This window comes from Sturnira hondurensis, unplaced genomic scaffold, assembly GCF_014824575.4.
Source record: "Sturnira hondurensis isolate 20B ecotype Veracruz unplaced genomic scaffold, ASM1482457v3 Scaffold0008196, whole genome shotgun sequence".
NCBI classification, from domain to species: Eukaryota; Metazoa; Chordata; class Mammalia; order Chiroptera; family Phyllostomidae; genus Sturnira; species Sturnira hondurensis.
The window spans coordinates 8,955,569-8,977,993 of NW_028080827.1; the positions used below are offsets into that span (position 1 = coordinate 8,955,569).

Genomic DNA, 22,425 nt, shown 5'->3' on the forward strand with positions numbered 1-22,425 from the left:
GTCTGTTGAAATATTTTTGCCTAGTTTTCATTATATTTTATCTTACTCTTGAGTAACAAGAATTCTTTATATACTCTAGATACAAGTCTATTGTCAGGTACATTATTTGCTAATATTTTCCCCATCCTTTGCCTTTTCATTTTTAAACAAAAAAAAATTAATTTTGATGAAATCTACTGTCATTTTTTTCTAGTGATTGTCCATTTTATTTGGATATATTTCTAGACTCTGTGTTACTGTCAGTTGTCTGTATTTTCACCATTAGCATACTGTCTTGATTACTGTGGCTTTATAGCAAATCAGGTACCACAAGTCCTCCACCATTTTTCCTTCTTTTTCAGAATAGTTAGGTGATATTAGTTCTTGTTGGAATTTTGATTCAGAGCACATTAAATCTATACATCAATTTGGAAAGAACTGAAATTTTAACAATATTAGATTTTCAAATAACTCTTATTTTTTGAACCCTCTTCAATCAGACTTTTATCCCATCACTTCACCAAATGATCTTCTCAAATCATCAGTGAGCATTATTTTGGGAAATCTAATGGTAAATTTTGATCCTCATGCTATAGTGTTCAGTATCATTTAATATATTCCATCAATTCTTCCTCCAGGAAATTCTGTTTTCTAGATTTCCTATTGCTTAGTTTTCCTCCTAACTCACTGGCTGCTCCTTTCTGGTTTTCACTGCTTTTTTCTTGTCTTCCCTGCTTCATTCTACCTCATTTGCCTGATGTCATAGGGCTAGAATTACCCAGGCATCTCTACTCTCTAGACTCACTTATACAAACATCGACTTGACCTCTACTCATATACATAACAAGCTTGCTTCTCAGTCTTAACCTGTGTGAAATGGAGCTCCTGATCTCCCAAGCACAGCTTTGCCTATCTAGATTGAGGCCACCTCCACTCTACCAGTTTCTCGGCTTAAAACCTTGAGGTGACTCTTCTCTTTCTCTCACATAAGTTATACAGTGTAAGCAAGCCCTGCTCTTCCTTCCAAAATTACCCCAAATATGGTTTCGTATAACAGTCAGCTCCTAGATTACCACTATAGTCCAAGTACTATCTTCACTTGACTTGATTACAGCACTATTCATATCACTGATCACTTTACTTTTTCCATAGCCCACCTTAAGGCAGCATAAGGGAACTTTTAAAAAGATAAGTAAAGTCATTTTGTTCTTCTACCCAAACAGCCTAATTTCTCCCCACTTTGCTCAAAGTTAAGGTTCTTCCAACAGTGTATATATGGGGTTTTTTGCTGGTTCCATCCTGTTACTTCTCTGAGTTCAGGTAAAATTGCTGTCCTTTATATTAATTCTATTCTACTGAAATACCGTCTATCCTCTCTTCTCTGTTTTATTTTTATTTTCAACATGCATCATCATATAATATATTTTATAATTTATTTTCTTTTTTATTTAATAGAATTCAGCTCCACAAGGAAAGGGATTTTTGTTTCTTTTGTTCATTGCAGTATAACTATTATCTGGCATATAATAGATGACAAATGTTTGTCAAGTGATTGAATAAAATAAATGAATGAATAATACAATTAGTCACTTTAAGTCTTACTATTTGAATATTTATGACTATGAACTTTTCCACTGAGTAGTAACAGCAGAAAGTGAAAGTGAACACTCACACATTGAAAACATTTCTAAGACCACATTTTTCTGAACATAGGAAATCAACTAAAAGCATTTATTGAAATTGTTTAAGTTGCCTATATTGGATTGCAATATTCTGTTCAACTAAAGAAAATAATTTGTCTGTCAGGTTCTGGAGCTGCAAAACCCCCCAAAGGCTAGCATGGTGGTAAAGGACTGTGTCAGAGCTTGCCTGGATTCTACGTACAAGTATATTTTTGACAACTGCCATGAACTCTATTCCCAGCTAATAGACCCGGTAAGAAGAAACTTGTGTCTTTCTATTTCTAATGTCCATTTCCATTAGTTCAGAATGACAGTAAATGGGAAAGTACTTTCACTTAATTTCACAGTAACTGGAGGTTTTGAGATTTTTTAATATATTTTCTTTACATTTGGACGTCATTTTTATATTCTTGAAATAATTCACTCCTCACAATAATGTTGTGTTGTAAAGGTGGACATTATTATTCAAATTTTTCAGTTGAGGAGTCAGTTTTAGAAGAATTAAGTGATTTGCTCCTGGTCACATAGTGGGCAAGTGGCAGATTTGGGGATAAATTTAGGATTCTAACTCCTGCTCCTAGTTATTCACCTAATTCATACTGCTTCCCTTATCAGTTACCTCATAAAAGTGAGAGTTGGAGAAATTTTTATAGAGTGAAATGGTGAATTTGTTATTAAGAAATGTTTCAAAATGCATTAATTACTAATAAATGTATTAATTATTAAGACATAATTTATTAAGAAATATTTCAAAAATTATAGAAAGTAAATCAAACACACATATATTTACAATTTAGGTGGCCAAATTTTAATATTTAGCAATATTTGCTCTGCTTTTTGTTGTTTAAAAGTATTAAATGTTATATATGAAATAGCATTTCACTTTGCACTTCTTCCAAATTTTATTCCCCTCTCTTCTTTCTCCTTTAGAGATGAACACTATTTAATATTGGTGTTTGAACATCTTTTCACATATGCTCAATGAATACTTCAGTTTTACTTTTTGTGAATTGCCTATTAATCATTTCCTGATTTTTCTCTTGGCTTCCTTGTATTTTACTTATTAATTTGTATAAAATTCTAAAATATATTCTGAATAGTAATTGTTTGTTGGTTATGTTACTACATATATGATTTCCCTCTTTATTCGCAATATGTCTTTTGGTTGCATAGAAGTTTTCTAATGCATACTATGATTTATATATTGCTATTAGTTCTATAAAACTGCTGTTCGGGGGGTGGCTTTTTAACAGGTATCTATTGCCTACTTCCCTGAAGAATGCAGTTTTCCCTGTGGAATTGTCAGGTTACCTGTGGAATTTCCAGGTCAATTGAATGGGGCACATTCTATAAAACCTATGTAAGATGAAGATGAGTAGGATTCTTTCAAGCTGGGTTTCAAGATAGGTTTCTTATGGTATTAAATCTTTCTGTGGTCACTGATTCCTTAGCCTAATAGGAGAAAAAATTAAGGCCTGATAATTGTCATTGCAGAGGCAAAGCAACATATAACCCCACAATTATTCGTAACTTTAGCTGTCATTCCTCCTAGACATGCACTAGCTTAGACACTTAGTCCTCTGAGGTTTCTAGAGATTGAATGGTCTCTCACTTATACTCTCCCACTGTGTGGCTTTCTAGTGGTTTTCCTTCATCTGTTTTCTACTCTCCATCTTCCTCCCCAAAACATTTTTAAATGCTTCAGCATTTTTACTTCATCTTTATCTTACCTAGAATATAAAATTGAAACTTTTATTATACCATATAAGTTACCCATACATAGCTTTATTATCCATCTTACCAGACCTTGCCAGTCCCAGTTTCCTGCTCCCTGCAACTTCAAACCCAAAATGATCCCTCTCATGGGCCCTAAAGTCTATTATTTCCATGAATTGACCATCCTCCTTTACATCCATGCATTCATATGTCCTACTCTGTATTCCTAAAATGTTCTCCCAATCTCTGCCTTCATAAAAATTCAGCTTAAATATAACCTCATTCTGCTAATGCACACCCAGTGAATGAAGGTAACTCAAGGTAAAGCAGCATATCTTATTTAGTGTCTCTCTAATATAATCATTGTTAATAATAATAGTGGTTTTATTTATATAAAAGATATAAAAATATGGAAGTTCCCATAAAGCAAATATGACCTTGACAAAAAGTAAAAAAAAAAGTTACATCAAAAAAATTAATATAGTTTTAATATTTGCCAACTTGGCTTTCAAAAAAAGATACGTAATTTGCTAACCAACTTGTATTCTTTATAGGTAGAAAGATCTATAGATTTTATATGAAATGTTTATAGTTCTGGGACTATTTGGAGCTAAGCTTTACATTTAAGAAAAAGATTTTTCTATAAAAGTAGTTATTATTTGAAATTCTAAAGGAACACCCATTGGTTCTGAATGGTTTAGTAAACTAATACATCCAAGACCCCTTCTGTAACCATCTCAGAATAATTTTAATGATTAAAGCTCATTTCTCCTCAGTTGACTCCAACTTCATTTTCCTGGGAGCTTAAGCAAGTGTCTTTTTTTTTTTTTTTACCTCATACCATATATTGGAATTGCCCTCAAATTCTGATAATGGTATCTTCAAAATTAAATACCTTCACAAAATTAAATATCTTCACAATACATTAAAAGTCTGACCACTTTTCACTAGCTCCATGCTTCTGGTCTGGTATGAAGCATCTTTGTTGCTTGGTTGGATTACTGCATAACTTCCCAAGAGATCTCAGTGCTTCCAGTCTACCACCTGACATCTGTTCTCAAGAGAGCAGCAAGAACAAACCATTTAACAAGTCAGCCGTGGCCAGGTAGCTGAGTTGGTGAGAGCAGTATCCTGAATCACCAAAGTTGTGGTTTAATCTCCAGTCAGGGCACGCACAAGAGTTAACCAATGAATGCATATGTAAGTGGAACAACTCGATGTTTCTCATTCTCTTTCTCTCTCTCTCTAAAATCAGTAATTTTAAAAAATTAGTAAGTCAGACCATGTCACAGAATGTTCTAAAGTCGTTTCAAATTTAAAGTCCTTACAATGGCCTGTAAGAAACAGTATTTGCCCCACATTACACCTTCCAGCTCACTTACTCTCTTACTGTATCCTTTGCGTATGTCACCCTGTGAGCGGAGAGCCGTGCAAGAGTTTACCCACAGGAAAGTAGTATGAACAACACTGTGCTCCTGGTGCTATGACCACGCCTGCATCACAGTAGATGCTCAAAAGAGCATTCATTGAGTGAAGTGAATAAATATGAACACACAATAATTTTCTCAAACCATAAGCATATAGGTATATTTGGCCTGTTGTAAACAAGACAGAAAGAAGTACTCTGTACTGTGGTAGACCCTGTCTTTGCCTAAAGCCTCCTGCAGTTGTACTGGGTCATGCTGCAGGGTTCAGGAAGATGACATGTGGGAGGAATTGATGAAAGGCTCATGGGTCTCAACCTGTCAAAATACCCTCCAGCTTTCTTCTGCTTCAGTAACCTGGAAGGACACACATTCCTGATGGTATAGCTCCCAGATGGAGGAGGGCTATCTAGCCAGTTCTAGACTTTGGATATTTAAGAAAGAATCTATCACTGCATTAATTCACCAAGATATGGAAATTTGTTACCATAGCCCAATTTGGCTTACTTTGACTAATAGACTTCTAAATCATTTCCAGTCTGCCACCTTAATTATATCTAATTAATATATATTTATGTTTATATGACTATCCTATCTATAACTCCATTCATTCATGGGATTAAGTCCAAACTCTTTGCCTTTATCCAAAAGTCCTCCAATATCTGAGTTCTGATTATCTTTTCTCATTTAAACCTCATTTTTACTTTATACCCTATGACACAGCACACTAAACTTGCTGATGTCTTTGTCTGCATTGTCTCTAGCTGCCTAAAGTTGCTTCCCCTCCCTAATACCCCTCATGGCAAGCACTAGCTTTTCTGAACTGTTCTTCAGAAAGCCTTAAGGGCCTCTCCTATCTGAATTAAGTGTTTCAGCTCTCCGTGCTCATAATACTCTGATATGTCATCATCAGGTGCACTTATCATGCTGAATTTATGAGGCACATAATATATTATCTATTTGGCCCATCTTTCCCAGTAGGCTGTCAGTTTCAGCTCTGTAGCCCCAATGTTCAATGCTGTGCCTGACACAGAATTGAGTTGATAATATAATCAATTAAAAACAAAGTTTACAAAAACAGCATTCTATTCCTTATGCATTTAGTCTTCTTCAACAACCCCACTTCTAAGACTGTAATCTAGATTTTGATCTCTGATATCAAAACTCAAGTTTAAAATCTAGCTCTATGGCTTATTAGTTTTGTGGCATTGCATGAGCTACTTGACCTCTTCATGCATCATTTTCTTCATTAGGACATACTTTTGATATTTATGCTACTTCTGTTTTATCTGAGTCTTTTTTAGAGTATTTAATGCCTGAAACCAAAAAAAAAAAGAATTTTAGGGTTGTTAGCATAATTCTGATTATTCAAATGGGGAAGCATACTTTCCCCAAAGTGGTTTTGAAGAGCCAGATGAAAACAGTGCTTAGAATACAAATGGAAATTAGATCTGACAGAGAAGTCAAAATAATGACAGCTAGAAGAACAGGATAGACATGTGGTCTCCAGAGGCTGGCTGCACACTCACAGAGGAGCATTTACAGTCTCCATGAGGATGTATGGGACGGATCTCTCGCAGGAAGATACCTCAGAAATCAAACTCTAAAGTAGACTAATATTGTTATAATTATATTTTGTCCATTAATATTCAGTCTAAAATCTCATAAGTTTATTACCTGTGTGTCTATTTTATAAATTGCCTCTTCTTATGCCAATTTTTTAAAAATATGATCTTTTTTCTGGTTAATATTCTGGCATTTCTTAGTCCTTTGTCAGCTTTTGACATGGCAAAGGTATTACACAACCCATCACCATTCTGTATTTTTTTGCCACAGTATATGTTTATGAGAAAAATCTCAATTTTAATGTAATCAAATTGATCAATTTTTTAAATTTAAGATTGGTGCTTTGTTATTTTAAACAGTCTTTCCTTCCCATCCCACAAATGGAGGGTCTCTTTATGTAAACTTAATGAAATTGGTGTGCTCTAGCTTAGAAATCACTATTAGTTAAGATCATCCAACTAATTTTCCTTGGTGTTATTTCATGTCTCTAAAGCAACCTTCAGGTTTCAGGTTTTCTTTTTATATAATCACCCAGGAGAGGATAAAACAAAATAATTTAAAGTCTATTTGCTTGTTTTTTATTTTCAAAGAACTGCCATTTTTCCCCTAAGGTGTCCTCAGAATCTACACTAGTGCCCTAGCATTAATCTCACTGAATATCTGTCTATCTGTCCATCCATCTGTCCACCTGTCAACCCATCCATCTGTCTTTTCATTTATCCATTCACCCATCTATGGAAAATCACACATTTCATTTAGAGTCTCATTGCTTCTTTCCCAAATCAAATTCCCTTGTCTCTTACCTCTGAGGCAATCTGTATTATGCATTTGATGTTAGCTTTCTGGTTCATCTGTATGTACATTTATTATATATGTCTATTATCCATTTGTGGTACTGTCTGTATCTCCATAAATCTCTCATGCACTGCATGTAGAAACAAGTAGTACCGTGGTAGGGTTACATGTGATAACTCTAGAACCAGACTGCCTAAATGCTGTTGGGTAGGTTTGAAATTTTTGAAGCTCAATATTCCTTTTTAAGAACCTATGCTGTTACAGTTAGGTACAGAGGTTTTTAATTATTATTTTTTACAGTTACGTATCACATTATTATACCACAATTTACATACCAACTCCAATGTCTCACTTTTACAAATAATAGCACAATGAATATGTTTGAGGTAGAAGTGATATGTGCAACTTCCAGTCTGTGCTCTTAAAAAACAGAACGCTCTCCTTTCCTCCACTCTTCCGTTTCTACTAGAATTGGTATAAACTTGCCATCTGGTATCATGTTTTGCATGTGTGTTAGAATGTCCTTTTGCTTGTGTAATTCCCACAGTAAGCACTGAGTAGAATGAAAGTAGAAACTCTATTTGTTTTAGTATTGAATTTACAGCATATAACAGTGTGCCTCACATACAGTAACAGAAATCAATAACTACTTGCTTGCTTAATAGAACTTTGATATAAAAACATGTCTTCTTAGGTATACAACATAGTGGTTAAACATTTATATACCTTACAAAGTGACCACCTCGGGAAGTCCGAGTATCCATTGGCACCATCCATAGTTATTACAATGTTATTCATTATATTCTCTGTGCAGTGCTTTACAACTCTGTGACTATTTTTACAGCTGGCAATTTTTACTTCTTAATCTCTTCACCTTTTTCGTCCATCACCCCAACCCCCCTCTCATCTAATAGCCATTATTTTGTTCTCTGTATCTATGAGTTTGTTCCTATTTTGTTTGTTCATTTATTTTGTTTTGTTTTAGATTTCACATATAAGTGAAATCATATGGTGTTTGTCTGTCTCTGACTTGGTTTATCTAATATACTGCATCCATGTTGTCTCAAATGGTAAGATTTCATTATTTTCATGACTAATATTCCATTGTGTATATGTACTACATCTTCTTTATTCATCTGTTGTTGGGCACAGGTTGCTTTCATATCTTGGCTACTATAAATAATGCTGTAATGAGCATGGGGGTGCATATATCTTTTCTAATCAGTGTTTTAGATTTTTTCAAATAAATATTCAGAAGTAAAATTGCTTAATCACACAGTGGTTTTATTTTTTATGTTTTAGAAACCTCCATATGGTTTTTTAATAGTGGCTATATTATGGGAGAAACTTGGTTCTTCCTGCTGACTCAGTGAAGAATTACAGATCAGTAAGTCTATTAGGATGTAAACAGGGTTAATTGGTGATACGTTCTCATGGAAGAGAATGGGCCTTGCCAAGGTGGAGGTATAAAGCAAGAACATCAGGTCTTTTGTCTTGAGGACTAACACAGTTGGTGGGTTGGGGGTGAAGGAGTTACGTATTGATTGATGAGTAAAAGTGGCACCAGGCCCCACCAGGGGGCACATGACTACCCACATGTAGGTGTGTGTGAGGATCTATTAGCCTGAATCCTTATCTTGCTCCAGACCCCATCTGTTCATCTTGTAAAACAGATACGTGACAAGAGGCAGTTACCCAAAGTTATTTATGGGCTCTTTCTGCAAGCACTAGGGATTCCCTCATAAAACAGTGACTAGAGGTAGGCAATGAAGCAAAGCTGTTTTATGGACTTCTTCTTTGGGTACTGTGGACCCCCTCATCCCCTTTCTAGACCTTGGGATGAATGTACAGTTTCAATGGCTTTTCCCCCAGATTATAGAAAGGATACATACAGAATTTCAAGGGCTCCCCTCCTTCCAGTGCTACCATGGTGTTTCTTAGGATGTTGGAACAGCTGCTAATATTATCAGACCAGGCTCAGGACTGCTGAGTTAGTGGGTGAGACATGTCTCCCTCCTCCTCCCTGCCTTGGTTTACTATCTATCCTACCTAACAGCTGCACCAATTTTCATTCCCACTGAGAGTGTAGATGAGTTCCCTTTTCTTTACATCCTCGCCAGTACTTATTCTTGTCTTTTTGATAATAGCCATTTAACAGGTGTGAAGTCGTGTCACTGTGATTTCCCTAGTGATTAGCAATATTATGATATCGAACATCTTCTCTTGTACCCATTGGCCTTTTGTATGTCTTTGGAAAAATGTCTGTGCAGATCAAATGTTTTGGACGAGTGTCCTCATGCAGAAGATGAACAATAAGTTGTGCAACATTGCTCCCTGAGATGTCTCTCAAACTTAGAGAGCTCTGGTTTGTCTCTCAAACATTTGAGATTGCCCAAGCAGGGAGCTATTATATTTTTAATATTTCCCAGTTGTGGAGGGTATGATAAGACCTGTCAGTGCCCCAAATGTGGAAATCTCACTCAGCAGCCAGTTCCAGGCTGACTGGAAGCCAAGCCCCCAGGCAAAAGCTTTTAAAGTACGCAAGTAATATACAATCCTCTCAGGCCACAGTCATAAGCCCCGCTGGCCTCCAAACTAGGTGATCTGGAGGTGTCCCCCAGGGACAACTGTGACTATTGGGCTGCCCAAAAGTATATAAGCTGCTTTCTGAAGTACCCGAAGTGGGAGTGAGCACACAGCCGGCCTCCCCTGGCCGACACTCGCAGAGAACACTTGGTGGCCCTCCAGAAGTGTGACGAACATGAAGCCTCCTCTCTGGCCAAAGCCCCGAACAAGTAGATATTAATACTTATTTATCACAAGTAGTTTATTTTGATATGAAAGGTGGTGGAAATATTGTTTTTAAGAATGATTTATCACAAGTTTAGAAATAAAAGTTAAGTATGAATTACAGCCTATAATTAAATTAACCAATAACATTTTTGCTGTTTCCCTTTTTCTTTCTGAAATACAGCCTAAAGAACTATTTTTAAAAAGTAAGTCATTTTCTTATAGTATGTAATAGGTCTATTTATAAGTTGTTTTCATAAAACATTAAATTTCAAAATAGTTGTTTAAGTTCAGCTTTAGGGATAAATAATTTACTGTATTTTCTATTTTAACCTCATTATCTGAAATTCTAAAAAGAAAGTTAATTTTTAGTACTACATACTTTTACAAAGCTTTGTACACAAATAAATGTTTTAAAAAGAGAAAGCAGAATTAAGAGGTTTTATCAAGCCCCTATACTTTAAAACAAAACAAACTTCAAGCCTCCAAAAATAGATAAGTTGCAGATGTAAACTTTTTAGGAGAGACTTAGATTAGAGAGATAATCACTGAGAAAGCAGNTTCTTTCTGAAATACAGCCTAAAGAACTATTTTTTAAAAATAAGTCGTTTTCTTATAGGATGTAATAGGTCTATTTATAAGTTGTTTTCATAAAACATTAAATTTCAAAATAGTTGTTAAGTTCAGCTTTAGGGATAAATAATTTACTGTATTTTCTATTTTAACCTCATTATCTGAAATTCTAAAAAGAAAGTTAATTTTTAGTACTACATACCTTTACAAAGCTTTGTACACAAATAAATGTTTTAAAAAGAGAAAGCAGAATTAAGAGGTTTTATCAAGCCCCTATACTTTAAAACAAAACAAACTTCAAGCCTCCAAAAACAGATAAGTTGCAGATGTAAACTTTTTAGGAGAGACTTAGATTAGAGAGATAATCACTGAGAAAGCAGGCGGGGGTGAGAATGCAAACTAACAGGCAAACAAATGCTCTCATCCTTGGGTAAACTATTCCGTGTTTAACATATAAAGTCCCTTTGTTCTTGGAATAGCATTTTCTTACAAAACACATTTTTCCATTTTTAAAAAAAAATAAAGTTTGTCTTTCCTTGATTATCATCAAAAGCCATGCAGGCCTGACTATGCTAATTATGGTGTTGACTAAAAACATCTGACTCTATTCCTTTTAAAAAGAACTAGCCCTGGCTGGTGTAGTTCAGTGGATTGAGCCTGGGCTGTGAACCAAAGGGTCGCAGTTCGATTCCCAGTCAGGGCACATGCCTGGGTTTTGGGCCAGGTCCCCAGAAGGGGGCCATGTGAGAGGCAACCACACACTGATGTTTCTCTCTCTCTCTTTCTCCTTCTCTTCCCCTCTCTCTAAAAACAAAAAAAAAATAAAGTATTAAAAAGGACTAAAGGGATTCTGTGTTTAATGAGTATGCAATCTAGATTATTTTAATTGATTTAAATATCCAATATCCGATTATGTGAAAATGTAGTGATGGCAGTGGTAGATATTGGTGCACTAGGAAATATAGCCATTACTGAGCTAGGGAAGCACCGAGGATACATTTTTATTTACCGTACCATTATCTCTGTGTGTAGGGTGATTTTAAGCCCCCTAAATTTGCCAATCCATGCAATAAGTACTTGTTGCTTTCTCTTGCATATAAGGCATTAGGCTAGATGCTAGGTATACCAGAATGAATAACACTAAGCCTTGCTTTCAAAGGGGTTCACAAAGTATATTCACAGATTGCCACATCAACACCATCTGGGAACTTGCTAAAAATACACATCACAGGCACCCAAGGAGTTACTGAATTGGAAACTCTGAGGGCAGGGTCCAGCAATCTGTGTTTTAGCAAGCCCTACAGTTGATTCTAATGCTTGTGTTTGAAAATCGCTGATCTACTGCATAACTCAGAAAAGTAAAGGGGCAATTACCATACATGTGGAAAGTGCTCTGAGAGAGAAGGGGATGGTGTGTTGTATGAGCACATAGAAGGCTCAAGTAATGCCCTGTGTGAAGTCAGGGATCAAGGAAGGCTTTCAGAAAGAAGTGACTTCTGAGAAAATGTAAAGGATAAGTAAGAATAAAACATGTGAGGAATATTAGGAAAAAGAAAGAAGGGGCATGGTGAGGGTCAAAGGCAAAAGAGTGTTACTGGTGAAGGAGTGTTCCGTGTATGCACAACTCACAACTCAGAGGTATAGAGAGTTTGAGCCCCCTCAGAACTGGAGGCTGCAGCCACTGTGACAGACCAGCCTCAGTGCTGAGCTGATCACGAGGCTTAATTAAGGGTGAGGCATGTCACAAATGATTTGCTATTAATTATAGTGAGAGCAGTAGGGACTACAAATAGTTTCTATTCACTGGTGAATGGAAAGAGGCTAAAGGGGAAAGCAATGCTTTGTAAGACAAGCTAAGGAGTTTGAATTTATTCTGAAGAAAACATAAAGCCACTGAGAATTTCAAGTAGGAGCATGGCATGGTCAGATTTGTGTTTTATAAAGGTGGATCTGGCTGCAGAACAGAGAATTAATTAAAGGGGGTGAGACTAGAAGTGAGAAGAGCAGCTAAAAGACTATTTGGGTAATCTGGCTGAGTTATATTTTGTAATAGAGCTTAACATGTTCTTGCTAAAATAATTTATTTACAAAAATTTACTCTAGGTCTTCAGTGCATGTTGTATAAAAATAATGCATACAGAAAAATTAAAGTCTTATCTCTTCAGTAATGGGTTTCAATTTGCAGATTCCGGACAACTGTATGTGTGTGTAGAAGCTAAGAGAAAATCACAAGCTATTTTCAGTATATTAAATGGTCCAACAAGAATCATACATATGTTTAAAAGCAAATTGAAAATTCATCTTTCTTTCATTTTAGCTAAAGTTAGGTCAACTCAGTATAGATACACTTGTGATTTGATGCTGATTAGAAACTCCAGTTTGAACTTTACATATCACTGGAGGAAAAATGTGAGAAAATTAGCTTTTTACTTAACATGCAATATGGAAGAAAATAAACTATGAGTCATGAGAGAAAACTACGTATGTGTACTTGATGTTTAAAGATTACAAACCATGACATATTTTCTATTATGTGATGTGCTGGATCCAAGTGAGTTAGATGGTTACTTGAGCATTACACACAAAACTGACCTGAAATGAAAAGAAAAATTCAATTACATGACAATGGTTCGTTTTTGAGATAAAGAGCCTGTATTATTTGTAAGTGATTACATGCAGGGCTGCTGCGAGATGGAGGGCATCGGGGTCCAGGAAGGCCCCACCTTCTTGGTCTTGGAGCTGTACCCCTATTCAACATTTATTTTTCCTTAAGGGCAGGGAGCCTACCGGGGCTTAATGCCATTTTGTTCAGACTTAAATTCAATTCCTCTTGTCTTCCGAGTAGCAGATGCTTTTGCAATTTGATTGAGCTGATGACAGTTTGTACGTTTAGTGAGGGACTGGAAGAATTTAGTTTAGTAATTATTTTTATGGGAACAAACTCATATGAATATAAATAGAAAGTCTAAAACCTTTATGGAAAAAGAGGCATCCTATCCAAGGTTCACCTCAGACACTAGCAGCGTAATATGCCACTGATTGTACTTACTGTGTTCCTCATTAAATGACTTAATAGACCTTATTCAATAGAATTCGTGTCTAGAAAGTGCTGGCAACGCACTTATCTACTGATTGATTCTCACTGATCATTAGTGTGTAAACTAGAAAACCATGAATGAGTCAAATTGTGGCATGCTAGAAGGACTTTTGGCTGGACATTAGAACAATCCAACTGAGTCGTAACTGCTAGGCAGGCAGCTACATTTCCATATTTGTTGCTGACTCTAGCACTATGCCTGGAACAACAGTCTCATTGAATTGCAAAGGATCTAGCCACTGAGATGGTGCAGCCCCACAATCTAATTTTGACAGCCTTTCCTCCTGCCCAGCAGAGGAGACCCTATCCAGCGAGTTAAGCTAGTCGCTGTCTGACTGGCAAAGCCACAGAACTGCTCAGAACCCTGGGCTATTTTAATGTTCCTCTCACTTCTCACCTGTCTCCACTCTGTTCCTGATTTCACTGGATGCAGTGATGTGGCTGGGACTGTTTCATCTGCATTCTTCCCCTCTGGCCAGCTGACCTGCAAGAGCTAAGCTCACCACTGTCCACTGGAAGTCTCCCATCATCTTCCCAGTTCCTTGGGGAACAATGAGACTCTTATTACTGCCCACAGGCCCTGCACTGAAGTAATCTTTCTTTTTATTTGCCCAAATTTATTTTATATTTGCAAGATAGCCTTTGTATTACTTGGGAATTTGCAATAGCATGGAAGTCCAATTGATTTATGAAATTATGTAAGTCAGCTATGTGTCCTGAGAAACTTAAGCCTTATGATAGAGGTGTCTGAGTCTTTCTGGTCAGTACTCCTGTGACAGTATTCCTAGTGACACTGGAAAAGCTGGCATTTGTGCTGCCTGTCACCAACCAGACCCAATAAGCAGAGGCAGGGATTGACTCCTTATGGGTGCTTTATTCAGATGGCCTAAGATCTGAGAAGAGGGTGGGTTTGTACCCTAACACATCATCCTACATTTCCTTTCAAGGCAGCCTTTTTTATAAGGGGGAAAATGGGTAGGTGAGGGAAATTCAGGAAAGAGGTTAATTAGATGTAAGCTGCAGTCTGGCAATTTCCCTAACATCCTTTCATCCACTGACCAGTCATGTTCTTTGTCTGTGTCCTGTGTCCTGCTTCCTGGGCAATTTTATTTATCTGTGTCCTGGGCAGTGGACCTGTCTCTCCCTGGAACACAGTGGTTTGGATACCAGTTTGACTGCTTATGGTCTCTTCTGGAGCACAAAAGTCAATTGCTTGTGGTCTCCTGGAGTCAGGGTGGGCAATACCTGCAGTTCCTGAAACAATAGCTTTTCACATGCATTAATTACTAGGCTTATTAGTTATTGCCTTAAACTAGAATTTTTCAACTCTTGACTCCCCCATTATAGGCTCCCTGCTTGTGCTGTGCCTCCCCAACACTCAACCCCCAGAAGCAACCCCATTTTTATAAACATTGTAGAAACATATTAGAACTGTTTGTCTCTCCAACTCATCCTTCTTCTTCAGTTGTAAAAGTTTCCTAGGATTTTTTAAAGGAAATAGAAAATATATGCATTTCAATTCCACATTTTGAAGATATTTAGAATTATGTTAACATTTTTATCTTTGTGGCACTTTAAGTAAAAGTGTTTTAGGAGAATTTGTTGTTTCATTGAAGAAAAGCAATTTGGGACATTACCTACATGTGTTAATTTATTTGCTATTGTTCTTAATGTCTCCCTTCAAAATTAAGCATCTCTCCTAAGATACAAAGATCTTATGTTTATTTTAAAATCATTTTTATGAGGTAATATTATGATGATATTACTATTATTATATTATTCAGAATTAATTATTGATGTTTCATCTACATATAATTTTGTTGATATATCTACCTGCTATATAACAGATTTTACCTTATAATATGGCAAAATATAATAAAGAACCTGGCGGCTTAGAGTACTTATGTTTAGCCCTTCCAGATTTACTTACAGCTCTACAGATGTGGATTTTAATCCTGCTTTGTATTTTTCCTGAGATACATTTTCCAGCCCAAAATCAGATTCATGAGACAAAAGGCATTTTTATCTGAAAACATTATATTTCACTAATATGCACACAGACACAGACATATCCATACTGGTAACCATAGTATTTTGTTGTTTTGATATCTTGGTTCTATGAGGTTTCTGTACAGACGTTATAAATATTCTCTCTTAATTGTTTTGAAAATGCTTAGCTGTTTGACCCAGGATTCTGGCAATAATTGTGATTTAAGCTTGCTAAAAGAAACACATCTGACAATGATGAAAAGAAATCTCTGTGAAATTTCTATTAAATATCATCTTGAAAACAGGTGGTGCTTCACTATAACAATGTGCCTGAGCTTTCAAACATACTTTGAAGGAAATCCATAGAAGTTATTTTTCTTCATTTTTCTAAAACATGGCTAACCTGTCTGTAAAGCATACTTGGACAGCCCTTGATTATATGTATGTAATATGAGGTCTGTCCAAAAATATCCAGGCATGCATTCTGAAAAATAGAGACATGTACTGAAGACAATAGAAGATACAAGAAACATTGTACGTAGGACAATGACGCCTCAGTTCCCTTCAAAGTAAGCACCTTGGGACCTCACACAGTTCTCCCAGTTGCTATCCGCTGCCCATTATATTCTCCTAAATCTCATCAATGGCCTGAAATCTCTTCCCTTCCAAAGGTGATTTTAGTTTGGGGAAAAGCCAGAAGTCACAGGGCACCAACTGTGTGCTGTAAGGGAGCTGAGTCTCTTGAGTCTTTTGATGTTTTGCCAAAAAACTCTGCATGAGATGTGATGCATGAGCAGGCTCGTTGTCATGATGAAGCTGCCAATGACCAGTTGCCCATAGATAGGCCTTCTGAATCATCCAAATAGTTTCCAAGGAGGAATGTTCAAGCTTAACACAAAATTTGATGTAGATTACTCTACTCTCTCAGTCATTTTGAATGTAATGACCACACAGCACACATGCTTACTCAATGCATCTACGGCCCGCACCAACTAGCACGGTAAAGTCATCACTGTTCACGCATGTGCACTCCAGTCCACTCTCCTTGGCTGCCAGGTTACATCAATGTCACATAAACTATTCTTGTTATATTAACAATGGTTGGACTTTTTCCAGACAGACCTGGACATCCAGTCACTAAGGGCTGTAAGACACTGACATTCCCATAAAACAAAGCAGGACACTATTCCCAAAAGCTCAGTCACGTAGGAATCATTGGGTTCTAACACGGCTGTCTTCTCATGTCACCAGACCTCAGAAGGGAAAAGTGGCTTTGCAATTCATAGAATTTAACTGTGCATGAGATCAGCTGTTAATGACATGCAAGTTATTAATTTAATCTATTTAGATTAAAGTCTATTTGTAATAAAACTTTTTCTTAAAAGTTATCAGAACAGAAAGTACCAACAAAACACGATGTATGCCAACTCCCCCATACCTTATAGTCCAGGCAAACCCAAGAGTTCCTCCCAAATATGGCTCTCATTCTCCTCCTGTCCTGCCTTTTTTGTGTAGCTCTCCTACTGCTGTATTCACTTTTCCAAAGCCGACCTATTCCTGAAGGTTCAATTTAAATACCACCTTTTTAATAAAGACTTCTTTCCTGATAGCTCTGACACTAAATAATTTCTCCCCACTCTTAGCTCCTATTTGGAAATTTGTTCCACTTCCTACTGTTATTTTTGCAAGTCTTAGCTCACCTGTTACACCAAGGCCCTTTAGAGGAAAGATTGAAACTATTACACACATAAGAACTCCTTTCTTTCTCTTCCCTCTCTTACACTCAGTGCCCTGCACAGGATGTCTGCTTAACAAATACTAATATAACCAGTCAACTCAAAATCAATACTTAAAAGTTTCTAGAGGGAAAATGCAAATGGCTCAACAAATTATAGCTATTGTGGCTAGAACAACCAAGGAACAAAATTTTATTTCAATTTAACTGGCTGCATTTGGCTGGTGGCTACTGTATTGGAAAACACAGCTCTGGAATTCAAAGCCACTGTTGAAATTCACGCTGTGCTATAATATAATAGCTGGGCAAGGACCAGAGTCCACTAGACTAAAACTCCTGAACTGTGCAATATAGGGTTGTCTCTCAAATTTTATACTCACCACATGTCACTTGCTTTAACCAAGTCCCAACCCTGCATTTCAGTGACTATTAACAAGAATTTCACACATGACACTTTGCCTCATGTTGTCAGACCCCTCATAAGGCACAGTTGGCACTGGGACACCATTACTTTACATTCAAGAACCATGTCATCTATAGAATGGATTTTTCACAGATCTAACAAATGGCCTTTCTGCTATAATGGGAAGCAAGACACATTTTTTCTTACCCCATCCCTTCCCCTCTTTTGTTGGTAACTACTTAAATATCAGACCTTCTATCTATAATTGATGATATCTACTTTTTGAAGTGACTCCTAGTGCTTTCTTTGTGTTTTCACTTCTAATAAAATTGGGGTTAAATAGTGAGTAAGCAGTATGACTGAATCAGTTAGTATTTATGTTTCCTAAGCTTCCATTCCTCTCTCTGCTCCACAACATGGTGATATAACACCTAATTCATGTTTATTTTCTTAATAATTACTTAATGAGTACCTTCTATATGCCTAGAATTTGCACCAAGTAAAGGTAATTTATCCTGCAAGAAAGATTTGGCCTTTTGTTGCACATAGTAGATCTAGGTCAATAATTAAGTGAGCAATCATCATAAGTGTGTAAAATACGCTGCAAAGCGCCGGTTTTAGTAACTGAAACAGAGTATGTGCTTGCTAAATATTGCTTTCAGTGTTATCCTTTTGCTTATTATTAAGGCTGAGGAGTCTATAGAGAATGAATAAATCAGTATAACTTTAAATACTGTGTTCAACAACTGTAGATTCACTTCACTATAGTTTATATAGAGAGTTTATATATAGTTTATTTATATGTTTATATAAACTATGTTATATAGTCTACATAGTTTTATAGTTAATAAAGGAAGAACCATTAGAATCATTTCTTCTATAAAGAAATGATTTGCTTAAATATACTTTATAAGGACCTCCCAGCAGTACAAATGAAGAAAAAATAACAAATTTTGTCTAGTCACCACTATTAATAAAGTTGTACAACTTCATGTTTTTATATTCATGAGTAAATTACAGAAATAGATTTTGTACATTAAAGGATTGTTAGCCAGAGAAAAGTTGAATTTTCAATGATCTTGCCTAGTTAAATGGTAAGACATTACATTTTTATTTTAATATTGGTAGTTTGGACTACCATTATTTGGTGTAAGGTTAATTTGGAAATTTTCCTCTCTCAACAAAATATTGCCTTTACAAAAACCTTGTTCTTTCTCTGCTTGCTAATTGCAATGTAGAATAACAGCCACATTTACAACTAAATTGGCAATTCACTATTTAGATCACTGTTCCCTATGCCATACTAAACTCAGAAGTAATGATTCACACATTAATCAGAAGCCAAACAATTTTTTAAATGCACTGCAAATTTTATGTTTACCCAATAAATTGATAAATCCAGAAGGAAATTCTATATGAGTATTACCACCTGTAAAATTTAAGATAGAGTAGAAGAAAGCACAGCCTCATTTTGGTTATTTGCAAATTAGTAATCTATTCGGAAAGATCCTTAGATTTCCCTTTTCTATTTCTCTTGTTTATGACAATTTTACTGATTTATTATTTTACCAATGAGTAGATAAACAGTGATGGGAGGCGGCACTCAGATTAGTTGATTCACATGCCTAGAGAGGAAAATGAAGGGAACGAAAGGAGGCGAGGACCCATCTGTGCCCTTCTAGTTATGCATTTTACCATTTCCAACCACTTTTCAGAAAAATGAGTGTTGATCATATCGGAATCTTTGGGTTAGTCAGAGAGTCTCACCAGTGGTGGCTCTGTTCTGTCCTCGTGGGGTTTTTTTTTGGGGGGGTGAGAAAAAATAGGCAACAATGTTTCTTACGAGCTCATTGGTGGTACCTACTACCAGTTGTTGAGTTTTTCTCTGCCACCATCACTGGCTGTTGTGCCACGGCTACGAGCTAACACTCGGCATTTCTGTAACTCTTAGTATTTGCTTGGTGCCACATTAAGTAGTTTATCTTTCTCTACTCACATATTAAAACAACAAAAACAAAACAAAGAAAGAAAATGTATGGTGGCTTGCCGCACCTATTCAGGAAGTGATGGAAGCGAACCGATCCGTTCTGTTTACTGACCACATTTAGTGTGGCTGGTGAACACTGAGAAACAGTCAGTTTTAGAAAAGCAAGGCCCTGGTGAATGTCTGTGTTTGCGAAGTCCGAACATAAATTGTGGAGCCCTAATGACTCTCAAGCGATTTAGTTCATTACATAAAAATCCATAAATAACTTATAATGAACATTTAAGCATACAGATAAAGTTTGCTTACTTATCACTAAGTCTAGAGAACAGGACTTGAAATCTTTACAGCTTCTTTTAACTCTTAGGTTCTCTGACTCTGAACAACCTGACAGTTATTTGGCATCATGACAACATCCAAGGTACTTTCCCTCGATACTAATCCTTCACAAATTTCCTCTGACTGCATCTTGACTTTCTGTCTACTTTGGACAACACAGTGTTCTCTAGTTATCATTTTGACTCATAAGCTGACATCTTGTCATGTTTTTATTTATAGACTTCAGATACTAAGAAGGCATCCCAAAGACTATTTACAACTTTCTGGCTTTTGGTTTTTAATCAGAGTCCCCACCTTAGCATGTGGACAAGGTGTAAGCATCTAACCGTTTCATAGGTATAAAAAATCTAAAATTTGAAAAAAACATTGACATAAGCTTAAAAATTAAAATATCAATCACCGTTAAAATGTAAAACTTCACTATCCTAATTTTTCTCATAATGATTGTCAAGCATTTAAAAGTAATACAGTTGTTTTTATTATCTAGTATTGTGTGATAAACATGTAGCATATTTGGGATCAAGTGGTGATAGGCAAAAATCTCCAAGGGCTTCAAGGAGATTGTTAGTGAAATCAGAAGACTTGCTGGTGAGAATGGCACCTGAACTGTCTGTTCTTCTCCACACAAACCTCTCCACTGGTCTACTTGGACATCCTCACAGCTTAGTGCTTGCATTTTAAGGGCAAACGGTACAAGTAACAGGCATTGAGAATTGCCGTTCTCTTAAAACCTCAGCCTAGAAAGAGACATACGTCACTTCTACCATATTTTATTGATCAAAGTCACCCATACTCAAGGGAAGAAAATATAGATATGCTGCTTAATGGAAGGACGCCAAAGACTTTGTAACCATCTTTAGTCCTCCACAAAAGTCTAGCTGTGTACTGCAGGAAAAGCGGAAACAGATCTGGTGAACAGCTGTCCCGTTTCTGCCACAATGTGTTTTAGCCTTTAAAGGAGCACCCACATGTTTAATGGGTATGACGTTACAGTTGTGCAACATAAGTTCTAGAGATCTGCTGTGCCGTATAGAGCTTATAGTTAACAGTGCTGTGTTACTCATTTAAAAAATTGTTAACAGGGTAGATCTCATATTAAATTCTTACCAATGGCGGGGGGGGGAGGTGAGGAGGGGGCAGTAGGAAAGCAAAGGGACCCAAGGAAGCTCTGGGGTGTGATGGGTAGGTTTATTACCTAGTTTTGGTGGTGGCATCATGGATATATGCATATCTCCAGTCTCATCAAACTGTATGCCTTAAATTTATGCGGGGTTTGTGTATCAATTGTACCTGAATAAAGATGTAAAAAACCCCAACAATCACATATTTTTAATCAATATCCTGTCAGGTGATCAAAACTTATGGATTGTGTTTTTACCTCTACTAATTTAGTTACAGGCATATAATCATAGAAAGCATATGAAAAAGCAACTCAACATGTGGCCATTCTTTGGATATATCATAGGTGAAGGAAATTATGTGTACCTCTAAATGTTAGCAGATTTGTAATATTTGGTCAGATCTGATACTTAAATTTTTTTTCTTATATTGTGCTAAAGTCTTCTCTTGAAAATTTTATTCACAAATGCAGGCTCTATTTTCTTCACCACAGAAGATAAATCCAATTTATCTTCTAATCTCTTTCTCTACCACATCCACTATGTGTTTAAATCGGCTGTCATGATAGTCCTGAGTTCAGCCTAAGGACTATTAGTTCTTTCAAAGATGTGATATCTTAAATGGATATAAGTGACTACTAGATGTAAAAAGAAAAGGTCAAAACTACTAGTTGATCCATTAAAATAGTAACGTTTTATATTTTAAAAAATTTCTTATGCATCTCTCTTTGGAATCTAGCAAAAACCTTGCAAATTACAGAGTATATGCTATAAATATCACCTACTGTGATAATATGATAACAAATGTCTCTTATTTAAGATATTCAACTTATATACTTTGCCAGAATTATCAGAAACATAGGATTAGGTGTGTATATTTCTATTTTAATATTAGGTATCCAAAGTTGAAGAAATCAATTTCTTCAAGTTAATGGTAAGCTGAGAACAGAATGTTAAGTTTTTCATTCTATGTTTAACTATTAGTTTTTCTGTTATACTATGTTATTAGGTAATTTGTATATTTAAAGTTCACATTTAGAGTTATGACAACTTATAGTTATGGTTATATATATATATATGCAAATATATACACACACATCACTTAACCATTGACAATCTCTTCATATTCAAGGAACCATTTAGTGCTGCTAAAACTATTTAGAGCAGGGGTATCCAACCTTTTGGCATCTCTGTGCCACAATGGAAGAAGAATCGTCTTGGGCTGCACATATACT

General features: G+C 36.1%; 1 protein-coding gene across 1 annotated transcript in view; it reads left to right on the forward strand.

Moving 5' to 3' along the window:
- The window catches only part of UNC13C (unc-13 homolog C), a 511,573-nt gene that overhangs the window by 285,712 nt on the left and 203,436 nt on the right, over positions 1-22,425 (forward strand). The window contains exon 16 of the mRNA XM_037053932.1: positions 1,786-1,914. Coding sequence (XP_036909827.1) covers positions 1,786-1,914 — 129 coding nt within the window. The remainder of the gene's footprint in view (positions 1-1,785; positions 1,915-22,425) is intronic.